Source organism: Pelophylax lessonae (genome assembly GCF_965119305.1).
Source record: "Pelophylax lessonae genome assembly, chromosome: 1".
Lineage (NCBI taxonomy): Eukaryota > Metazoa > Chordata > Amphibia > Anura > Ranidae > Pelophylax > Pelophylax lessonae.
The window spans coordinates 253223300-253245972 of NC_138768.1; the positions used below are offsets into that span (position 1 = coordinate 253223300).

The 22673-nt window shown below is 41.5% G+C and overlaps 1 protein-coding gene across 2 annotated transcripts in view; it reads left to right on the top strand.

Moving 5' to 3' along the window:
- The window catches only part of ULK1 (unc-51 like autophagy activating kinase 1), a 143809-nt gene that overhangs the window by 112401 nt on the left and 8735 nt on the right, over positions 1-22673 (top strand). Inside the window, exons 16-25 of one of the 2 annotated variants that reach the window (XM_082266260.1) lie at positions 103-225; positions 429-592; positions 1124-1207; positions 6254-6507; positions 7381-7574; positions 12033-12148; positions 15779-15916; positions 16136-16323; positions 20003-20181; positions 21629-21747. In XM_082266260.1, coding sequence (XP_082122386.1) covers positions 103-225; positions 429-592; positions 1124-1207; positions 6254-6507; positions 7381-7574; positions 12033-12148; positions 15779-15916; positions 16136-16323; positions 20003-20181; positions 21629-21747 — 1559 coding nt within the window. The remainder of the gene's footprint in view (positions 1-102; positions 226-428; positions 593-1123; positions 1208-6253; positions 6508-7380; positions 7575-12032; positions 12149-15778; positions 15917-16135; positions 16324-20002; positions 20182-21628; positions 21748-22673) is intronic. The other variant, XM_082266259.1, reaches the window with a different exon arrangement.

Below are 22673 nucleotides of genomic sequence, written 5' to 3' on the forward strand. Positions count from 1 at the left end.
TCGTGAGCAAGTAACTTTTTTGTCTTATTTAGGGAACTTAGTTTCACTTGTACTGCAGCATTGTGGAAGTTATAATATAATGACTTTGTTTCTCTGTTCTAGACTGTCTCAGACATCAGGAAGTAGGCATGGGCAGTCGGTGCCCATTCCAGTCCCAACTCAAATTGACAATTATCGGAGGATAGAGCAGAATCTGCAGTCGCCCAACCAGTACACCCCTCCGAAGTAAGTGTGTATATTGACTATGTATGTTAACAAGTTACTAGCACACGTGGTTTGTTTTGTTTTTCCTGCTGTACATGATTGTGCAGTTTACTTTTTTTTTAAATTAGTTGCTGATTTCTGCCATTTCTGTCTGTTAGCAGGGTTAACATAATCTTTACATTTTTGTGCATATATACTAAATGTATTTAAGTAATTCATTTTAGATTGTTTCCTTTCAGATCTGGCATGGTGAGGAAGTCCAACAGTGCCAACCCAATTCATTTCATGAGAGCTGGGAATTCTCCTCCATTCCCTGTAGAGTACAATGCTGCACCAGCTAGGAGGCCTTCGTTTGGAGGGGCAAAACCATACATTCCCTCTCCACAGGGTAAGCTAGCACTGTCACATTCAGTATTTGGTTTCTGTTTACAGTTCTCTCCAAAGCTCTTCTACGTGGATTTTTTAATGCTTGCCTGTCTTTTGCTGGCCTTCATACACTGACTTTTTATCCCACAACCTTCTGAAAGGTTACTTGGGTCCGACCAAGATCTGGGTATAGTGCCTATATACATTGTGTATGGCTGTACCTGATGTATTTCAGCTTGATTAAAGGTTCAATATGTTATATAAACCACTGCAGAATATGTTTGAGCTATATACTTACATTAGGTAAAGTACACAACCCCAGATGTTTTGACGTAAGCCAGTGGATAAACACCTAATACCTAGTTTAACTTGGTGAATGCCATCTTTTACCTAATGGTACTGTTAAAGATTTCACATGCCTCATTACAAGATGCTTCCATAATTTGGCTTAATTTGGTAAAATATGTACACATTTTGTGTTGCTATTGGTGTTACAGCACATTGTACTTAGATTATCTATTAATATTTATAAAAAATTAATATTTTTTTTCAGTGGGGACTATACCTGAGCAGCCTGTGCAAGACTTTAGCTGCAGTCCTGGAGGAGCGGAACACAGAAACAGGAGCCCTGTTTATGGTATGCTGGGCTTCAGTACATTAACAATTCACTTGAGAAGTATTTTGTGAATACAGACATTGAAAGCTGAAGGTTGAAGTTTAACGCTGAACTCCAAGCAGATATTAAAGACACAAATACTTGCAGCTCTGTATTTATGAATTCATCATTCTGAGTAAAAAAAAACAAAAAAATGCCATATATACACATGCTCACTGGTCAATTTATTGGGTACAACTATTAAATTTTTTGGTAACCCAAATTGCTAATCAGCCAATCACATAGCAGCAACTCAGTGACCAAAATCTCTGAGGAATGTTTCCAACACCTTGTTGAATCTTTGCCACAAAGAATGAAGGTAGTTCTGCAGCCAAAGGGGGTCCAACCTGGTACTAGCAAGGTGTACTTAATAAAGTGGCCAGTGTGTGTAAAATAAATTCCGAACAATAAAATGCAGTGCCATAATAACATATATCTCTGTAAAGAAACCTGTGCAAACCAACAGCTAGTTCTATTAGGTGCTTTTTCCAAGTGATAAAAATATTTATAAAAATGAGTGTCAAAAATTCATATAAAAATAAATTAGCCCATATCAGTCTATATGCAGGAAAAAATAAAACTGTGTGAAAGAATAGTCCACCAGTGTAAATCTAAATAAAAATATAAATAAATATCCACACAAAAGGTGCTATTCCTTTTGTCCTCAGTTCCCAAAATGAGACCCTTATTCAGAAACAGACTCCCCAAATATAATTGACCCCTTATAATATACACAGGTCTAACAGTAAGTGGGTGTCCAGCCCAGCACTAAGGTACAATAGGAAAATCTCTGTCCAATACAAATCATCATTAAAACATTATTAACTTCGACAGGAGTGGTAAAAGCATGGTCTGTGGTACTTCCTGAAATAGTCAATTACCTTCTCCATCCACGAACATAACCACTGAGATGCCCTTAATTGTAAACCCCTATTCTAATCAATCAATTAATATCATTATCCCAGGGAGGGGCTTTAAGTCAGACTTAACCACTTGCCGACTGCCGCACGACTATTTACGTCGGCAGTCAGCCCCTCACAGGCAAAGTGACGTAGATCTACATTGCTAGCCTGTGAGGGTCAGGGTCTAGGGAGCGAGCGCTCGCCCCCGGAGGCGCGCTCCCGCGTGGTCACGGACCCCTCTGCGCGTGTGACTGGCGGACCCGGTGTCCGCCGGTCACTCTGCGATCGTCGCTGCAGAGGGAGAAAGTCATGTCATTCTCCCCTGTGTAGAAACAGTGATCACACGGTTCTACTATGTAGGGCCATTGATCACTGTTTCTACAGCTCAAGCCACAGCCAATCACAGTTAGAATCACGCCCCTAGGGACACACACAGCCCCTCCCTCTCAAATAAAGTTAACCCCTTCACTACCAGTGTCATTTTACAGTAACAGTGCATATGTATAGCACTGATTACTGCAGTAATGTCACTGGTAACCCCAAAAGTGTCAAAAATGTCAGTCAAGGGTCCGATCTGTCCGTCGCAGTACCGCAAAAAAAAAATCGCAGATCGCCGTCATTACGCGTTAAAAAAAAAACAACAAAAATGACAAAAATCTTTCCCTTTGCTAGTAAACGCGATAACTTTTGCGCAAACCAATCAAAATATGCTTTTTGCGATTTTTTTTGGTTTTTTTTACTAAACATATGTAGCATAAAACAAATTTGCCGAAAATGTTAAAAAATTTAGATTTTTAAATTTTTTTGGGGGGGAATTTCATATAAAAAAATATGAAAAATATTGCTATTTTTGCAAAATTGACGCTCTTTTTTTGTTTAAAGCGCATGATCAAAAAATCGCACAGGTGATCAAATACCGCCAAAAGAAAGCTCTGTTTGTGGTAAAAAAAGGACGTCAAATTTGTTTAAGTACAGCGTCGCACGACCGCGCAATTGTCCGTTAAAGTCACGCTGTGCCGAATCGCAAAATAGGCCCTGGTCAGGAAGGGGGTAAAATCTTCCGGGGCTTAAGTGGTTAAACAATAATAAATGTGTAAATATCTGGACAAAAACAGGCAGGTAAAACATTTCCCTTAAATGTATTTATTCTACGTGTTTAGAATTTGCCTGGAGTTCCACACCTATGTGTGATGTGTTTGCTTTCATCATCAACCATGTAAAAGAAACCGCAGATCTGGCCACAGTATACTTGGCTTTACTTGTACTTTGTTATTTTTTTAAAGCTCAGTAAAAATAGAAATTATTTTCAGTTCATTTTGCCCTAAAATAAAAACAGTCAAGTGTTGTTGAGCATTTGAACAAGTTTTAACATTTCCATTTTAAAAGCTTTTGCAGAGACTATAATTGAAAACTGCCTAAGGATTTATTGTTTGCTAAACAGTAGTTAATGCTGTGTCACTGGCATTCGGAGTCATCCAGTGAGTCAGCCCTTTATTTATGCATGCACAGGCACACTTGCTCTCAACACGCACTGGTATTTTTCCAGCACTAAATTATGGACAGTTCAGGTGAGCTTTCGTGCAGGTTACTTTGCATGATCAAATTTAAACTAGAAGTTGAAGCGGACGTTTAATCTGCTTATTTTTCATTTCCTGTCCACCCCCCCCCCCCCTGCCCCTATCAACATGCTAATAACATTTTTAAATAAAATATATATTTCTCTTTCATTCATTGAAAGACACATTCTTGCTGGTAGTTAGAATTTTTAATAATTGCAAACAAGATGAAGGTTTCCTATTTGGAATAATGAGCCATTGGGTTATACTGCCCCCTACAGGAGTAGGACACCAGGCAGAGAAAAAGTCTGGCTATGCCTATGGGCAGTCCCAGGGGGTATACTCTACTCTGCTATAGGTACTCAGTTTTTTTTCTGTCTAGTCAGGAGTAAGGACCTAGTTCCTTTCTGGGATTTCTGGTCCTGGCAATTTTTTCTTTGGATAGAAATTTTTATCTAGATTCAGTGGTCACCCTAGTCTGGCCAGCGAGCGCTCACAGACCTCCGCTCCGTTCTAGGTCGGCCACAACATAGCCCCACCGGACAGGGGCTGGCCTTCGAGTTAAATTGCTCGCAAATTCGCATATGACTGGGTCTCGGCCCGAGTCGCAGTGTTCCTCCTGGCCCATTTAGATGGCGAGACGTTCTGTCTGGAGCAGTGCCCGCCTGGTTCCTGGTATGGTGAGTAGCTGTCCCCCCTCTCCCCCTGGAGGGTTTCAGGGTGGATGTAGGCCCCTCCATGGGACAGTCGAACCCCTGGGTTCCCCTCCTTCCCGTCAAGCACCCCCCTCATCTGCCCCCCCTCCATCATACCCCCCCTCCCCTCCACTTCTGCTGGGGCTGTGTGAGTGGTCCGGTCCACCTCCTGGGGTGGGGGCAGGGCGCTATGTGGCGATGGGAGCAGGGGGGGGGCCCTGCCGATGACCTGACGATCAGCCAGGGGAGGGCTGTCCTGGTGGGGGCTCCTGTCAGGGCCCCCATCCAGCCTGTGCCTGTCCTTGAGGCCTAAGGAAATATCCTGAGGAAATTGCCTTGCATGCCTTGGATGTGGTTTGGGCAATTAGGGTGTACCTGGCAGCTACGAAGTCTTTTAAGAAGTCAGACTCACTATTTGTGCTTACGGATGGACCTCACAAAGGATTGTCCACTTCCTCTGCGACCATTTCCAGATGGTTTAGACAGACGGTGATTCAGGCTTATTCTATTAGGGGTCAGGTTTCTCCTTTCCCTTTCAAGGAGCACTCTATTTGGGCTCTCAGTGCCTCCTGGGCCTTCCTTCTTCAAGCATCAGTGACGCAGGTTTTGCAAGGCGGCCACCTGGTCGTCGGTGCACACTTTCACAAAATTCTATAAAGTGGTTGTGTTGGCATCTGCGGGTGCTTCTTTTGGCCGCAAGGTTTTGCTGGCTGCTGTTTAGAGGACCTGGTCCTCTGAGGGTGTATTGTTTTTCAGGTGAGCTCCCGTTTATGGTTGAGCTCTGTTACCTGGTTGGCTTTGGTTAGCCTTGGACATTTTTTTCTGATATTTTCCCGCCCCTCACATTTAACACTGCTTTGGGACATCCCAATGGTTAAGAAGAATCAGGAGCTGTGTCTGTCAATTAACGAAAAAGAAAATTGGATTTTTGTCTTACTGTAAGATCCAGTTCTCTGATGTTCACTGACGGACACAGCACCCACCCCTCTGTGGAGTTGGCTTTCTTCTGACACTGCTTGTATAGCTGACAGTAGGTGTATATTCCCTGGGACTGCCCATAGGCGTAGTCAAGCTTTTTCCTGCCTAGTGTCCTACTCCTGTAGGGGGCAGTATAACCCAATGGTTAAGGAGAATCAGGAGCTGTGTCCATAAATGAACATCATCAGAAAAATGGATTTTACGGTAAATCAAAAATCCCATTTCTTTTTTTACATAAATGATGTTAGACCCAGTGAAATCATTACTGGGTTTTTGTGCTTTCCTATGCCATGCAGGCAGGTCATGACTAGTGGATGGGGCTGACACTGACCAGGTGTTGTACATAGCTTCAGGAAAACATCACAGCTCTCAGTTTTGATGCTTGCAGTGAGCTGATTCTTGGAAGGTGTTATCCAAATACCAAAATGCCTTGATGGATGGAAGTCAGTCTGGAAAAGTAAGCATTCCTAGGCAGACTGAATTTGCATCCAGACTCATCTAGGTAATGCCCACATGTTATTCTGAACCTACATGATAGAGCTGAAATTTAATGAAAGAAAGGAGTGGGCAAGAGATATTATAGCTGGGGAGGAAGGGCCAGATGTAATTGGACTTTCTCCAGCCAGGTAATGGAAGTGGGCTCTGTTTGACTTGCTGCAGCTTCTAATGCATACTGTGAGAAGCTCAAAATATCAGAATAGGCAATTTCAGTACAGGAGAGGATCTGTACAACTGTGCAAGACTGAAGGTGAGGCTGGAGTTCAGCTAAAATTGTGTAATTGCATCTGTTTAGAACAAGAAATGTAAAATTTGAATTGTGTAGTTGATTTTTAGTCAATGTATAGAAGTTCTTCTTGGTTTAAAAAAATTAAAATATAGGTTATCTATATTTTCCAGGCATTCCAACACAGAGCTCCTGTGGAATGGGATCTCGTCATAGCGCTCCTAACCTGTCAGATTTACAGCCATGCCGGCAGAAAATCAAGAAACAGCTTTCCGATCCCATGATGCCCAAAGACACCCACACACCTCAAAGTTCCCCCCAACAGATCCACAATCTGCAGCCTGCCCGATCTCTCAGGTCCTCCCCCAAGTTTTCTGAGTTCATGCAGAGAAGCCCACTTCCTACTATACTGGGGTCCCCGACAAAGGTAAGATAGCAAAACAAAAAATGTTGGATAAAAGCCGTCATTGCTTTTTGGATCCTAGAATATATGATTCACAATGCATGATCTTGGGAATCTGACAGTACAAACATACACAAGACATTAAAAAAAAAATAAAATAGGACCCCAGTTGGCTTCCTTCACCCAAAAGGGGAAGTTCCGCTCTTTCTCCTCCCCTTCTACATTTGGGGGGAGAAGGTACCTAGTTTTTCCTCGGCAATCTAAGCAGAAGCTCTAATCTTCACAACCACCCCATCCTGGCCGCAGCCTTCTGGAACAATTGGTAGGTCCCTGGAAACTGCAGGACCACTCACAATGGGCAGCCAGCTGTGAAGCACAGAAGGAGTCACAGCGGCCATCCACAGATGCTGGGACCCGAAGACCAGCAAAGAAATTGTTTTGGGTGAGGACAGAACTGGAACCCTGGACAAACAAGTGTCTGTCTATTAAAAGTCGGCCACTACAGTTTTTGTAGCTGCTGACTTTTAACTTTTGTTTTTTTAAAAGCCAAAGAATTTCTTAAACTTGCTGTGAAGCTGACACGTTGTGGCCTTAAAAAGCTAAAGCTTTATTTTGTTATATGTTTTGAGTAGTCTGTTTTTATCAGTCTCTTATTGCCAAGAGAACCAGTTTATTTTTTAACTAGCTTTCAACTAAGAAATAAACTCAAATGGCTGCGCTGTTCTGTCTTCTATAAACAGTCCAGGACCATTAAACTGTTTGGTTTCCTAAGCCTTATATGCCTGCTTTTTAAAATAAACTTCATGTTTAAATAATTTCTGTTCTTTCATTATGAATGTTAGTCAACAGGAATCTATAACCTAACATATTTTTTCTTTTTTTGCAATACCTTTTTAGAGTATATCACCATTTGAGTTTCCCAAGGCAGGCAGCCCCCAAAATCTGTTAACTCTTCTCACTCAGCAAGGCATGATGGTCCCTCCAACCAGGAACAAGACTCTCCCAGACTTAAAGAATGCAGTCCATTACCAGTACCAGCAAACCGGTCTGGGTCTACGTCCTGTGGAAGAAGGGAAAGGTCCTTTTGGCAGGTAAACTTATAGGAGTATAGGTCTTTCTTTGTCATTAGAGGGACTTAAGATGAACTTACAGTATGTAAAGCCCATCTCCACTAAGCTCCTCTAACCCCTACTTTTTTTTTTTTTTAAACATGTTAAAGTTGAACTCCAGGAATTCAGCTACTTTGTAAAATGTTAAGGCATACTATGAGTTAAGTCCAAAAGAGGTGCCTGCCATCTCTGGAACTTATTTAATTTTTGCAGTTTTATGGAGTGCTGGGAGGTAGCTATTGCTACCCTTCTGGCACTCTGACACTGGACCTTTTGGTCTTGGCTCCTTGAGCTGTGGAGTCACATACAGCTGCTCTGCCCACCCCTACCTTCCTGCTGCCCGACCACAGAGTACTTTGTATTCTGTGAACTCATTCACAAAATATATAGGTAGAGTGTACCTGGTCAAACCAGATTATGATTCAGATGCTCTCCATAGCAAGATATCAGACAGATCCTGAGGTCCCTTCCATGACGCGGTTAAACCGATCCTCAACATAAGGAGAAAATCGGTATCCAGCACCTTCACAGCACCCCAGTGGCAGAGAGGAGTAAGGAACATATCCCAGAGACACAGTATAAGGCTTATTATGGAAGGAATTGAGGTGAGCGCTTAGGACACCTATGGCGCTTTTCCACTGCATGGAACCGTACCGGTTCGGCACCCTTTTGTGCTTTTCCACTGCTGGTACCGCATGGTATAGGGTCGGAACGGTTCGGTACGGTACGGTATAGGTTTGCTTTTCCACTGCATGGAACCGAACGGTACTGTACGGCTCTGAAAAAACAGTACCTACTCGATTGTGGTTCCAACAGGTACCAAACTGGTACCATATCCCACAATCCTTTGCATGCAGTCACTTCTAGCCACTGATTGGTCAGAGAATCCCACCCACCCCGTTGTTATCCCACCCACTTAACTTAGTACTACTTTAGTGGAAAAGAAAAACCTATACAGTACCATACCGAACCGTTCCGACACTATACCATGCGGTACCAGCAGTGGAAAAGCAAACCGGGCCAAGCAGGGCCGAGTAGAGCCAAGCCGGTACTAGCCGGTACTTGCAGTGGAAAAGTGCCACTAGTGGTCACCGCACTGAAGAGCACCTGCATGCATTGTTTAGGAGGAAGATTTTGATCACCGTTTAACACCATTAGGGACACTTGAGCACTTTAAATATATCAGTAGTATTGAACCACCTGTGAACAAAGACGTTGATTATTAATTTAATACAGTGGGAGAATATAAGCACAGAACACTTTTTATATTTATATTTGTCTATCACCAATATTATTTATTGAATATATTTATATGGTTTGTATACACCTATTAATTATAAGTATTAATGTTTTATGGTGAAGTACATATTTAATCATTCACTTTAGCACTAAGTCACTTTAGATAGTTATATATCATTTGAATTATTATATTATATATTTTGAAGATATACAAAGATATTTTTGAGCACAGATCCTTACTCCTGACTAGGCAGAAAAAAAACTTATAGCAGAGAGAGGGAGTATACCCCCTGGGACTGCCCATAGGCATAGCCTGACTTTTTTTTTCTGCCTAGTGTCCTACTCCTGTAGGGGGCAGTATAACTAAATGGTTAAGAAGATCAAGAGCTGTGTCCGTAAGTGAACATCAGAGAAATGGATTTTACAGGAAGTCAAAAATCCCATTCTTAAAGAATATACAGCCTCATGCTACAAAACTAAGCTCCATTTCATGCTGAATAAACTAAATTAATAATGTATCTTTAATAGAAAGCTATATTTATTAAAATAAATTTGATAAAAATCAAAAAAATCTGATTTAAATTAAAACGATCTTTTTAAGTCATTGATTTTTAATACACCCTGTTGTATCATGTTTGAATATCTAGTTTATTTATTGATATGTTTATTGTTACAGTAGTTACAGTATATTAACACTTGACAGTGGATATACTGTAACTTTTTAGTTCCCCACATATATTTACATTTTACCTGTACCTCCACCTGTTTACTCATTTACATATATTATGTCAAAAAGAATGTAGGTAAAATGATCTGAAGAAAAAAATCCAGCACAGACCATGCAATCCTGGCATCAGAGATGCACATCTCATGCTCAAAAGAATAAATGTAAAGCTAAGAGTTTGCTGGTCAGCCATAGGTGGAAGGGAAGGAAAATAAAATTACAAAGCTTAAAGTCGTTGTAAACTCTTACATATACCCAGTGAAGTGACTGGCCTCAGGTGATCTAAAGAGATGAAATCGTCCTAAATAAGTTGAACCTGTTCATCTGCTGTCTTCTTTCCTCTCTGGCAGTCCAAAGTCTATAATGTATAAAGCTTGTCTGAGCTGTCAGGAAAAGGGCTGAAATTACACTGCAGAGCTCAGTGAGGAGAGATCTAATCACTGATTGGAGGGACGGGACACACCCCCTCCACACAGTAACAGAGCTGAGGCTGTCAATCAGCTGGAGGTCCATCCCCTATCGCCTTTTTTTGCTTGATGTCAGGAAAACTTGTCAGAAATGATTCATGGTGATAGCAGAAGAACGAAGCAGCAGACAGAAATTACACTTAGTGCTTTTAATGGAAACAGTACACACTATAGAGGGATATGCTTTGTTCATTTTTCACATCTTGAGGTTTACAACCTTTTTAATTTATCCTGCTAGAAAATACAAATTTACAGATCAAATTGTCATTACAGGCGGTCCCCGGGTTACAAACAAGACATATTTTAAGTGTAGCTCCAGCCAAAAGAATAATTTTAATTTTTTTGGGATAGCAGGAGGAAGAGTTACCACCCCTGTGCCATTTGTTTTGCGGTCTCTACCCCTGTTCAGAAGATGTCGCCTCACTTTCTGTCCCTATGACAGTTGGATTTTGAAAATTTTGGGTTGTTGTGGAAACAAGGATTGGTGATAAAGCTTCGGTGGAGACATATTTTTCCCATGAGAACTCTTACAGGAGTGAATTTCCCTTCCTAGGGGTAGATTTCTCCTCACTTCCTGTTGTCTCCCTCCTTTGTAAGTAGGAGTCCTTTGCAAGTCGGATGTTTGTGACCCGGGGACCGCCTGTATTTGTGTTTTAGGATTTTATTAGATCAGAAGGATGAAATAAAAGTGACCTCAGTTGCAGTGTAAACAAAGATTGTTTTGTGTGGTCATTTTCTCACTAATACTGGCCATATACTTTTAGAAATTAGCTTTTAAGAGTGGCCCTGTCTGCCCCCTCTTACACCTTCATTTAAAAAGATTGTTAGCCAAACAGTGGCTCCTTCCATCAAATCCAATCAGATGCAGTCGCTGTTTGGTTGTTCTGACAAGCTCCGCTGACCCAACAGGGGAGTTTGCTGTATAGCAAGGATGGATTCATCTTGTATTTTTATTTGCTAATACTGTGTACCCAACGTTACTCAGGATACAAGTAGCGATAGGGTAACTGGAAGGTGTTACAGAAGTGCGATTGTGTACACCTCAAATTATTATCAACCCTACTTGGAAAGTTTGTTCCAGTTGCTCATATGAACTCTTATCAGTGTCCTGAAATAATTCCACTGCCAAGTAATGGGTGAATTTCCACATGCTGATAACATGTACAGTTATCCGTACAAAACATTTCTTTTCATAATAAAGATTTGTTCACTGCTAACATTAACCCTAGCAGACCCTTTATTTACAATGTTGTTTCTATATTTTCTTCTTACGTAAGTAACTTGTGTGTTTAAGAAGCAAACATTGCCAAACTTGTGTTAATGGCACCAACAATATATAATCGTGTTTCCTAAGCTTAAAGTGGAGTTCTGGCCTCAAAATCGAAAAAATCGATTTTGGGCCATCCGCTTGCTGAGGGTCACCTGAAAAAGAAATGGATGCTCCCGAATTTTTTTTTTTTTTGTTCACTCACCTTGTTTTTGAAGAAAATATACTCCAACTTCCTTCCATTTCCTCCCTCTGCGGCCGCGGCCCGCGCCGTCGCTTCCGGCTTCCGATGACTCCTGGGAGCTGAACGTCATCGCTCCCAGGAGTCAATGTGCCTGCACCGACCCCGCTCGTCACTTCCAGTGCAGGCATGGCATTCACTGCTAAACAGCTTCTGGGCATGCCCAGAAGCTGTATAGGGATGCCGCGCCTGCACCGGAAGTGACATGCGGGGCCGGTGCAGGGCATTCTGGGACTCCAACGTCAGTAAAGGTAAGTATTTCTTCTAAAAGGTAAGTGCGACCCAGGACAGTACAGAGGCTATCCATTATGGAATGCACTAGCCCTGACTGTCCTGGGGGTATTTTTATCTAAAATTCGCCCCCGAGGCCGGAACTCCGCTTTAAAGAGAGCTTAAAATGTATGTATAGAAGACAGCCGTCCCTTCACATATTTCGATTTTCAGTGTACAGTTCAGTTAGTTTGCTAAATGTCTGAATACATATATGCTGGTTTTCCAATAGGTCTCTCAGCACCGGCAGACTCACAGATCTCCTACTTAAAGCAGCGTTTGGAACACAAGCTACTGAGATTGGGAGCACAGACAGCCTCAATGCAGAGAAACCCATGGAAATAGCAGGTGGGCTACAACTTTGTCATAATGCAGAATCTCTGTGTTTACTATGGAAAATCTATATACCTTTTAAAGTCTATCTCCAAAGAAAGTACAAACATAACTTGCTGTGAGGTTGCCCCCGCACTGCAAGAAGTGACTGGGAACAGCCGTTTTTCTTAGTCGATCCCCTGGCAGCCATTGCTCTCCTCTATTCCCCTACACTCTGGTAGTTGACAGTCCTTGGCACCCTCAAACCCAGTGCAGGGCTATGGGCTCTGCATTGGACTTTGTGACATCCGAGCACTTGCGACTGCCAAAGTGTATGGGAGAAAGAGGCTGCAGATGTCCGTTTTAAAACATGCAGGGAATTTCTGGGAGCAGAGGATTGGGTGAGCTTTTTGCTGTCCCTAGACCTAACCTACATTTTTAGACCTAAAGGATTTTAGCTTTTCCTGTAGTTCAGCTTTAACTTTCCTTTGGTTTAAATGCATGTAACTGTACAAAGGTTGCTTTAACTGAAACGTTTTAATGTTTTTTTTTTTCTGTTTAAATGATGCCATTTCTATTGCCTTGTTTCAATTTATAATCCATAAATTAGTCTCTTAGAGGAAACTGTCTGCACTATACTCAGATTGTGCATATGAATCCACCCAGTGTTTCCTGCGTCGGCTGTGACATCCTTTGTCTTTTGGGCCACTTCCTGCACCACTATTTGTGTTGCCCTAGTTCACAAAGCAGGCAGCTTTCCTTTCCAGGGCTTATATCACTAAGAAAGCATCACTGGCTCTTGACAGATGTTTTAGGCATGCCCCCATTGTGAAAACAGGGTGTCATTGTGAGTGATGCAGCTTGTTGCCAGGTGCTTGTTAGCTATGTTCAGTGACTGGTGGGAGCAGCTACACCCTCATTATGAGCTCTTAAACTATCACTAAAGGTAATATTATGTGCTTTATTTATTTCAAGATAAGTAGGTCTACCATGTAATAAAACTGGAGGATTTCACACTGGCAATACTGATAATATCATAGAAGACCTAGACTGATTGGCTTACTGTAGCTGTACATCAAAAAATGTGTAACTGCTTGTGGGACTATGCTCATGTATTATTCAAGACATTGACTGAAAGCTGGGAAAGGCCAGTTTTGCTTAAAATTAGTTCATAATCGAGGCCTAGTCGACCATATCAAAATGTTCTTTTAATACCGCAACTCTTGAATCCTCCTATAAAGTACTTCTTGGTGTTTGGTTGGTATTAGGTTCCTGCCCATATAGCCCATGCAAATCTCAGGTGAAGGGATAGATTCTTAAGGAAATGTGGCCAACAAGGGGACATTTTACTTATTTGGTGGTCTTGTCCACGGTTGACTGGATTTTGATCCAGGGTCTTTGGCTTGTTCTATACTTTTATTTCGTCTGATGATTCGGAAGGATGGGAAATTGGCCCTATTACATTGGCCTTTCCAGGGTCTTTTCACTTACCAACAGAAATTAGCGCCTTACCTGTTCATATCTGATAAATAGACCATTGCTCAGGCCTGGAAGATCGTGTGACCAACTTAACCACTTGCCGACCGCCGCACGACTATTTACTGCGGCGGTCAGCCCCTCATAGCCTGTGAGGGTCTAGCGAGCGAGCCTAGAACCTGATGTCCGCCGGTCACTCGCGATTGTCGGGGGGAGAGGGAGAAGGGTAGGCGGCTAATGTAAACAAGCCGCCTGTCATTCTCCCCTGTGTAGGAATAGTGATCATACGGTTCTACTATGTAGGACCATTGATCACTGTTCCTACACCTCAAGCCACAGCCAATCACAGTTAGAATCACGCCCCTAGGGACACACATAACCCCTCCCTCTCAAAAAAAGTTAACCCCTTCACTGCCAGTGTAATTTTACAGTAACAGTGTATATTTATAGCACTGATTACTGTAGTAATGTCACTGGTAACCCCAAAAGTGTCAAAAATGTCAGTCAAGGGTCCGATCTGTCCGCCGCAATGTCGCAGTACCGCAAAAAAAATCGCAGATCGCCGCCATTACGCTTTAAAGAAAAAAACCAACAAAAATGACAAAAATCTTTCCCTTTGTTAGTAAACGCGATAACTTTTGCGCAAACCAATCAAAATACACTTTTTGCGATTTTTTTTTTTTTTTTTTTTTTTTTTTTTTTTTACTAAACATATGTAGCATAAAACAAATTGGCCGAAAATGTTAAAAAATTTTGATTTTTATATTTTTTTGGGGGGAATTTCATATAAAAAATTGTGAAAAATATTGTTATTTTTGCAAAATTGACTCTCTTTTTTTGTTTATAGCGCATGATCAAAAAATCGCACAGGTGATCAAATACCACCAAAAGAAAGCTCTGTTTGTGGGAAAAAAAGGACGTCAAATTCGATTAGGTACAGCGTCGCACGACCGCGCAATTGTCCATTAAAGTCACGCAGTGCCGAATCGCAAAATAGGCCCTGGTCAGGAAGGGGGTAAAATCTTCCGGGGCTTAAGTGGTTAATGATAAATCAAAAGATGTCAAGTATCCTAAAGGACTCTCATTCTAAAACCAAAAACTGGTCCAAACTCCTGAGAAGCTTATTAGCACTGACTGTGTTTATGGTTTCTTTGCCATACAATTTGTTTGACTGTCTGTGTAATAGATTAGTCTCCCTGCATGGGTGGATTTGAAGCTTGTTATTTTCTTGAAAACTCAATAAAAATGATTGCACAGAAAATTAGTTCATAATGACTTGGTCACACACATTGAGGCTTATTTACTAAAGCTCGAGAGTGCAAAATTAGGCTAATTTCTGCATAGAAGCCAATCAACTTCCAGGTTTTATTGTCAAACCTAATTGAACAAGCAGAGGTTATAAGCTGATTGGTTTCTTTGCAGAAGTGAGCCTGATTTTGCACTCTCCAGCTTTAGTAAACAAACCCCATTCTGTGTAATAAATGATTTTGTGGAGTTCCTTTTTTTCAATCGTCATTCTAAGGTCGGCCATAGACGGAGCAAATTTCTTTCCTGCAACCACGGGAGAACACAGTGATTATTGCTAGCAGCTATAACAGCCGCTAGCGATAATTGCATATAAAATCCGGCAGGCTGGTTGCACTCAAGTTGATGGATTGATAAACTTGGGTACATTTAGCCTGCCCATAAATTGTTTGAATCTCGGGTGGTTCCTGCATAACCAGCCGAGATTTGAACCGTCTATGACCATCTTAGTTTTGTAAACACTAACCAAAGGAACACAAATTTATGAGAATTTTTCCTAAAGACACTAAAGCACCCTTCAGCTCCAGTATGGAGTGCTTAATACAGTAGAAATCTTAATGAATTTACACTACAGAAGTTAGCTAAAGACTTGTTTCAATCTACAGCAGCCAGACAGCACAGTAGGCTAATTTTTGCTGACCCCTCCTTCTGAAAAAGCTAGTTGCCTGACCCTGTGACTCGGAAATTATTACAGCCAGATAACTAATGATTTAGCAGTGGCAGTCCCCATATTTCTCTCAGCACAGGTTTCATTTACAATCTCTGTTCAGCACTCGAAGACTGGAGGTGAGGGGTGCAATGCAGACCTCACAGAAACTGCTTGAAGCTTTTGAAATTTATAAATGTTTGTTTTGTATTTTGTATAAAATTATGTATATTTTTTAGCACCTTTAATTGGCTATGGAGGAAACTTTCCCAGTGGGGCACAAGGCTCTCTCAGTCCAGCTCCTGTCATCTTCACTGTGGGTTCTCCCTCTGATGTCACAGCTACTACCCAAGCAGCACGAACCCGTCTCTTCTCAGGTAAATCTCTGCCTGTATTAATAATACTGGTCATTATGTATACCTAACAAAGAATTTACACATCTGCAAGTTGGAAATTTCTAGTTGGTTGCTATGGACAGCACTGAAATTTATTTTCTCTAGTTTCTATGTCTATGGTGCTTATGTTCTTCTTTTATTTTTCCATTGGTTATCCTTGTTTAGTAATACTCTCTATTTTTTTTTCTCTCTCTCTCACAGTTGGATCTTCAAGTTCTCAAAGCTCAGCTGGCTCATACACTGGCAGACATGTTGTGGTTGGCGCAGGAGGTGAGACCTTTGAAGCCCCCTCCAGCCTCAGGTACACGTTTCCAGAAGCCACTACAGCAAATGCTGAAGGAGTTGTGATGTTTGAAGTTCCTGAGCTTCCCGAGGAGACTCTCATGGAGGTACGGATTATTTATTGAAGAGTTTGTTACCCTAAAAAAAAAAAAATTAAGACCCTGTTCCATGTTATACAGCATAGTGCTTGAGCTGTGTAATTTGGCCCCCTGCAACACCTAAAAAACCTGGCTGATCCTGCCAGTTTCTGCCATCCTCCCTATACACTGACCATGGTGTATCATGGCTGCTGAGCCCTGACACCATGGTCAGTGTACGTGTCTCCGTCATCCGCAGCCCTGCACTGTCCTCTGTCCTCCCTCACCCCTCCCCTCCCTGCCTGTCTGCTCATCAGTGCCCACCCCCTCCACTCCTGCTGCTTTCATAATTATTTTAAAATTATCTAATTCCTCTGTAATAGAACAATAATTGCCCCTGTGCCTGTGTTTATAGAAAGAATATGCGATCTGTATCTAAATCCGAGCAGCTCCTGGCGATCACGTGAGCGCTCTGTTCTCTCTCTCTCTCTCTCCTCTCTTCCCCTGCTGACGCCAGCTGCAGTGCTCGGGTCCGCCCACTGGAGCTGTCAGCTGGGCAGAGGAGAGATGTGAGGAGTCAGCTGAGCTTCGGGAGATGTTCGGATTTTGGTACCAATCTGCATATTTTTTCTATAACACAGGCACAGGAGCACTTAGTGTTATATTACAGAGGGGATAATTTAATTTTATTTTTTTAAATCTTTATTTGAAAACAAGTTTTCCAACAAACAAAGGAAGGAACAGTAGAAGGTGCATTGATAAAACATTTCCACAAAAAAAAAACTAGTGGTGAATTGAAATACAGTAAAACCTTGGATTGCGAGCATAATTCGTTCCGGAACCATGCTTGTAATCCAAAGCACTCTTATATCAAAGCGAATTTCCCCATAAGAAATAATGGAAACTCAGATGATTCGTTCCACAACCATTTATTCATAAGTCCTTCAGTTTATAGCCCATATAAAAAGATTATAGCATTGCGATAGGTTGCATAAAATGTCAATCCAGAAATAGCCGCTTCCATAAGGGGATTAGAAGCAAAATCCAGCAGGAGCTACAGAGTATAAAAGAGAAGAGAGGCGCCTCTAAGTGTAGCAATATGGTTCCATTTAATGAAGGTTCAACATTTAGCAACTCACATGGTTGATGAATAAAACAGGCACATCTAAGGATGCAGGCATCCGGGGTAAAGCTGTCCACATAGACTATCTTCTGCACCTCTGGCTGCCAGTCTGTAATCCTGACCGGGAAGACCACCCTGCAGTAAAGTGATCTGAAAGCGAGGGGCAGCATGGAAGGGATGACGTAGATGACGGTGAGGAGGACGGTCTATGTGGACAGCTTTATCCCGGATGCCTGCATCCTTAGATGTGCCTGTTCCAATCATTGACCATGTGAGTTGCTAAATGTTGTACCTTCATTAAATTTAACCATATTGCTACACTTAGAGGTGCCTCTTCTCTTTTATACTCAGCTGTGACTTGAGGCTACTTGTATATCAAGACATCGCTTGTATATCAAGTCAAAATTTATTTGAAAATTTTGCTTGTCTTGCAAAGCGCTCTTAAACCAAGTTACTCTCAAACCAAGGTTTTACTGTACATAGCTTGAGGGCAAACAGTCAAGAATAATATTTGAATTACCAAATGAGAGCACTGAAAAACACATCCAAGGGCGTCAGCCCCAAACAGAATACATGGCACAACCATACTGTGCAGCGCTCTATCCAGCCATCATAGTCCTCCAAGCAGTAGAGGTATCTAATTTTATTTAAGTGGCGTAACAACCACCTTAAATTCTTTGTGCAAACTGTAATGTAGTTCATGGAAAATGTTGACATAGCAAGTGGTTTGAGACCAGACGGAACAAAATTTGTTTGTCTAGCCCTTCCTGTCTATATTAATAGACATCATTAAAGATGACTCTTGTTTCCTGTGCCCACCTTACTAGATATAGCAAGTGTACACAGGACTAAACCACAGGAGTTCAGTAAGAAGTCACAGGAAAACCTTGCAAGGCTCAGCTGGAAACCTGTGATACATCAAGCTGTAAGCATATTGAGCAATTAGTGCTCACTTGGCATTCGGCTGCCAGCACACATAATGAGCAAGTAGCTAATTAGGTCATGGGTAATCTGGTGCTGAATAGTAGAATGTCCACACGCATACCCTCCCACTTCTAAGGACAGTGAAGTTACTATAGAAACTGCATCTATATTCTTATATGATCAGAAGAATTATATGCAGCTCCTCATGAGTTTCAGGACAAGGACTTCGTTTTTAGGGCTTGTTCACGTCATACGTGCATGAAAACTGATGGGAACTGATGAAAGAACCATGCAGATTTCACTGGCAGAGACATCAGTTTACCTCAGTTTTCATGCACGTGGACATCAATTTTTATGTACAACAGTTGTTTTCGTTATTCACACCAATGTTGATGTCTTAGGCCTCGTTCTCACCGTGGTGCAGAGACATCAGTTTTTTGCACGTGTGCTGCAAGGACACAAAACTATTTATTTTTCTTTATGTGCCCTGTTTACACCACAACACTGGTATCACCAGTGGATTTTTTCTGCGCAGGAATCTGCAACGTGTATGCAGTTTTTGCGCGGAAAAATACTGACACGACATCAGTATTGGTCTAAATAGGGCACATGACTGACGCGCTTGAAAACTGATGTCTCTGCAAGTGAAATCTGTGCGGTTTTCCCATCAATTTTTATGCACATATGGTGTGAACGAGACCGTAGTAGTGATTGTAAGGGGAAAAAATATAGAATATATATTTTTTTTAATTAACAAACATGTTATACTTAATGGCTCTGTGCAATGGTTTTGCACCAAGCAGCCCCGATACTCCTCTTCTTGGGTTCCCCATCATTGCTCCTAGCTCCCCCTACCTGCTGAGTGCCCCCATAATTTGCTGCTTGCTATAGGGGTACTCATGCGGGCTCACTCCAAAGACACACAGTGCTGCCTGGCCCCGCCCCTGCCCCCTCCTCACTGGCTGTGATTGGCAGCAGCAGGAGACAGTGGCTCCCACTGCTGCCTCAGAGCCAATGGAGGAGAGAGAGAGCAGTGATGCTGCTCTTGGGCACATCACTGGATAGACATGGGGCTCATGTTAAGTATGAGGGAAGATTAGAAGGGGGAGCTTCATAAAGAAGGTCTTTTACCCCTAATGCGTAGGGTAAAAACCTTCTGCCTTTAGAACCACTTTAAAAGTAATAATAAGTTGTTATTGGAATAAATTGAATTTGAATTTTCCCGCCCCATCCCTCCATACCTCCCTTTTCAGCCTGACTGTAGTCTTATAACAGTTAGCTATTAATATTTGATTATTTATGTTCGAAGTTATCCTACTTGTTTTTACAATGCAATCTTTTGCTGCTCTGAATTGTTATTGTTGAACCCAAATTCTTTGGTAAGAATAAAATACAAAATATAAATTGGAGAAAAAAAAAAAAAAAGTAATAAGGGCTTGAACAGACTCATGTAGTTTAGTGCTGTCGTACTGCTAAAATATTGTCCTTTCTCTGAAAACTACTTATAATCTGAACTGATCAGGGTGTAGAACTACTCCCAGTAGCAAACATTATTATTCTTTTTGTCATAATTCAAAATCTATCCATGATGGCTAATAGATGTATAGGTATTTGGGTTTCCATTGTCTTGGCAATAATTCCTGGACTTTTAATCAATTTCAGCAAGAACACACGGACACCCTCCGCAGCTTACGGTTCACTCTGGCCTTTGCTCATTCAATTATGGAGATTGCCAGCCTCAAGGGAAGTTCTGTGGATACCAGCGCATCTGTCACATCTGAGTACCAGATGCAAGAGAGTGTTGTGGCCGATCAGATCAGCCTTCTAAGCAGAGAGTGGAGGTAAGAAACAGAAAATTAACCAGATGCTGACTGAAATGTAGTTAGAAAGCAAGTGCACATAATGTTGTTATGAGTATCACATCCACATAGTTACAGGCGTATTCAGGCACCCATTATGTAGGGAGAAAATTACCAATATGCATATTTATAAAGCTGTAAACTTGACATTTACCAAATATTCACTGCAGGTAAATCTTCTAGGCCCAAATGTTTGAATTACAGTGATTGATTCACCGCCACCAGTGAATGTTTGGTAAAAGTCGTAATCACTACTTTATAAATATACATCTAAGTGTTGAGTTCATGTCCTGTAACAAGTCAGAATCTCTCTTGTACTGGTATGACATGAGCAAATTCGAATTGTGTTATGGATTACTTTACTTTATATTTGACACTTGTGCACTGTTTATTAAAAAAAAAAAGCCATGAATATGCTTATCAGTGTCTTAGATTATTTCTACCTTAAGCAGGCTGATTGTATTCATTGTATTCTGCTGGCCGGAAAGCCACCCCTCCACCGCTGACAGAATACAATAGTGCTGTGGGAAGCATTCCCCTCCATCAGCACACTGACTGCGTTTTAATGGGGGAATCGAGCAGTTTTCTTCCACCCGTGGGGCAAGGAAAGAAAATGAAATCATCTATGGGCTGCTTAAGCCTTTTGAGGTCCCAGGAACACAGTCTTTTCATTGCCATTTTATTCAGTAATGAGTAAGCTATTTAATACTTTTAACAAATATATGATATGTATAAGCACTACCATGCAGCTTACTAACAATAGTTGCAGAGACAAGAAAACAATGACTGCTGTTACCTGCCGTTAATTAAATTAGTTCTAGCTGTGCCAGAGCAATGTGAAAACTTTGAAGGGATGATACATCTTTGGACACAGACAAAGAATAGCTACACCGCTAGCTTTTGTGAAAAGCAAGGTCAGCGATGACATCCTCTATGTTTTCTATCATGACAAATAAAATTCAAACGAACATAATGCCCTCATTTTTTTGCTGCCTGATAAAACAGTGGAAGAGCAATGATTAACACCTTCATAACTCAAATCTGAATGCACTGGGCTGAGGATATGTTATTAAATGTCAAGTGGCAGAACAAGTAGTCAGCACTCGTTCGACTTGGTTATGTGACCACACATTTAACAGCTGTAATGTCAGATACAGTAATCTGGAGCCAATTAGAATGGTTACCGATCATGTGATCACTATCACAGCAAATCATATTGATGACATGTTTACTAGCAGACCAACACCAACTGGCTTGTACCTCCCAGAGAGAAAGAGACACTTTGACAGAAGCAATTAGTAGGCTGAAGCTATGAAAAAGGTTACGCCAACTGTAAAATTTTAAAATTGCTATTATTTAAAGAGGGTGCAATTTGCCTTTTTTTTTTTTTGGATCTTCCTGGAGTTTACTTATTTTCTCCTCTCTCTAGTTATGCCGAACAGCTAGTTCTTTATCTGAAAGCGGCAGAGCTTCTCTCGAATGGGCTACAAATTGCCATGGAGCAAGTCAAGACTGGTAAACTGTGTCTCTCTTCCACAGTTAAACAGGGTAAGTTTTTTTTTTCTCTTTGTACTGCACAATAACATCTAATTGCATAGCCTCATTCTGTATGTAGTGTACATCTAAGCTATAGTAGTTCAAATAGATGATTAAAAATGTGCAGAAGGATATCAGTTCACTAATCACCTCATTACCTCATCCATCATTGTAAACCATAGTCCAAGTACATATATATTTTTTCAGATTTGTTCAGGCTTATATATAGGAGTACTCAACATTTCTTAAAGCTTATTTTTACTTCTACCATTCACTATAAATTAATCTAATAATAAAAGACGAGTTGAGTTTCATCCATTGCTACTCCCAGGAATTGAGCACTAGTAGTTTTAGGACTGATGAGTCTCCTGTGGCCTATTTAAAGCTGAAGTTCAACTACCCTATTTTCCATCCGTCTGGAGTATCGGATCGGATAGGATCGGATGAGAACGGACAGGCGATCCATTCTCATCCAATCTCCCCATAGAGAGCAGGGATCTGACAGCTTAGTCTCTGCGCACAGAGCGGAGACTGAGCTGTTATCCACCTGCTCAGCGGGGATCGGCGGATCGTTCCCCTGCTGAGCAGAACAGACTCTGTCGGGCGCATCGCCCGTGTGAAAGGAGCCTAAAAAAAAATCCTATAGCTTTAGTCCCATCACTTACCTATAATAAAATATGTCTCCCAATGTGCTGGATCCTGGAGAAATCTTCTGTGTTGTAATGACTGTCCTCTTCCTGCATCTCCGGCACTGCAGTGGTTAACAGCTTTAGATCTTCAGGCAGAACAGCAGCACAGGTGGTCTGGTGGAGACACACTTCCTCCTTCATTGAGAAAAGGTCTTTCATTGACACAGATGGGGAATGAAAGTCTGATCAGATTCAGGATTCTCTCCCCTATTCCCATCCCAGACCACCTGGACTGCTGTTCTGCCTGAA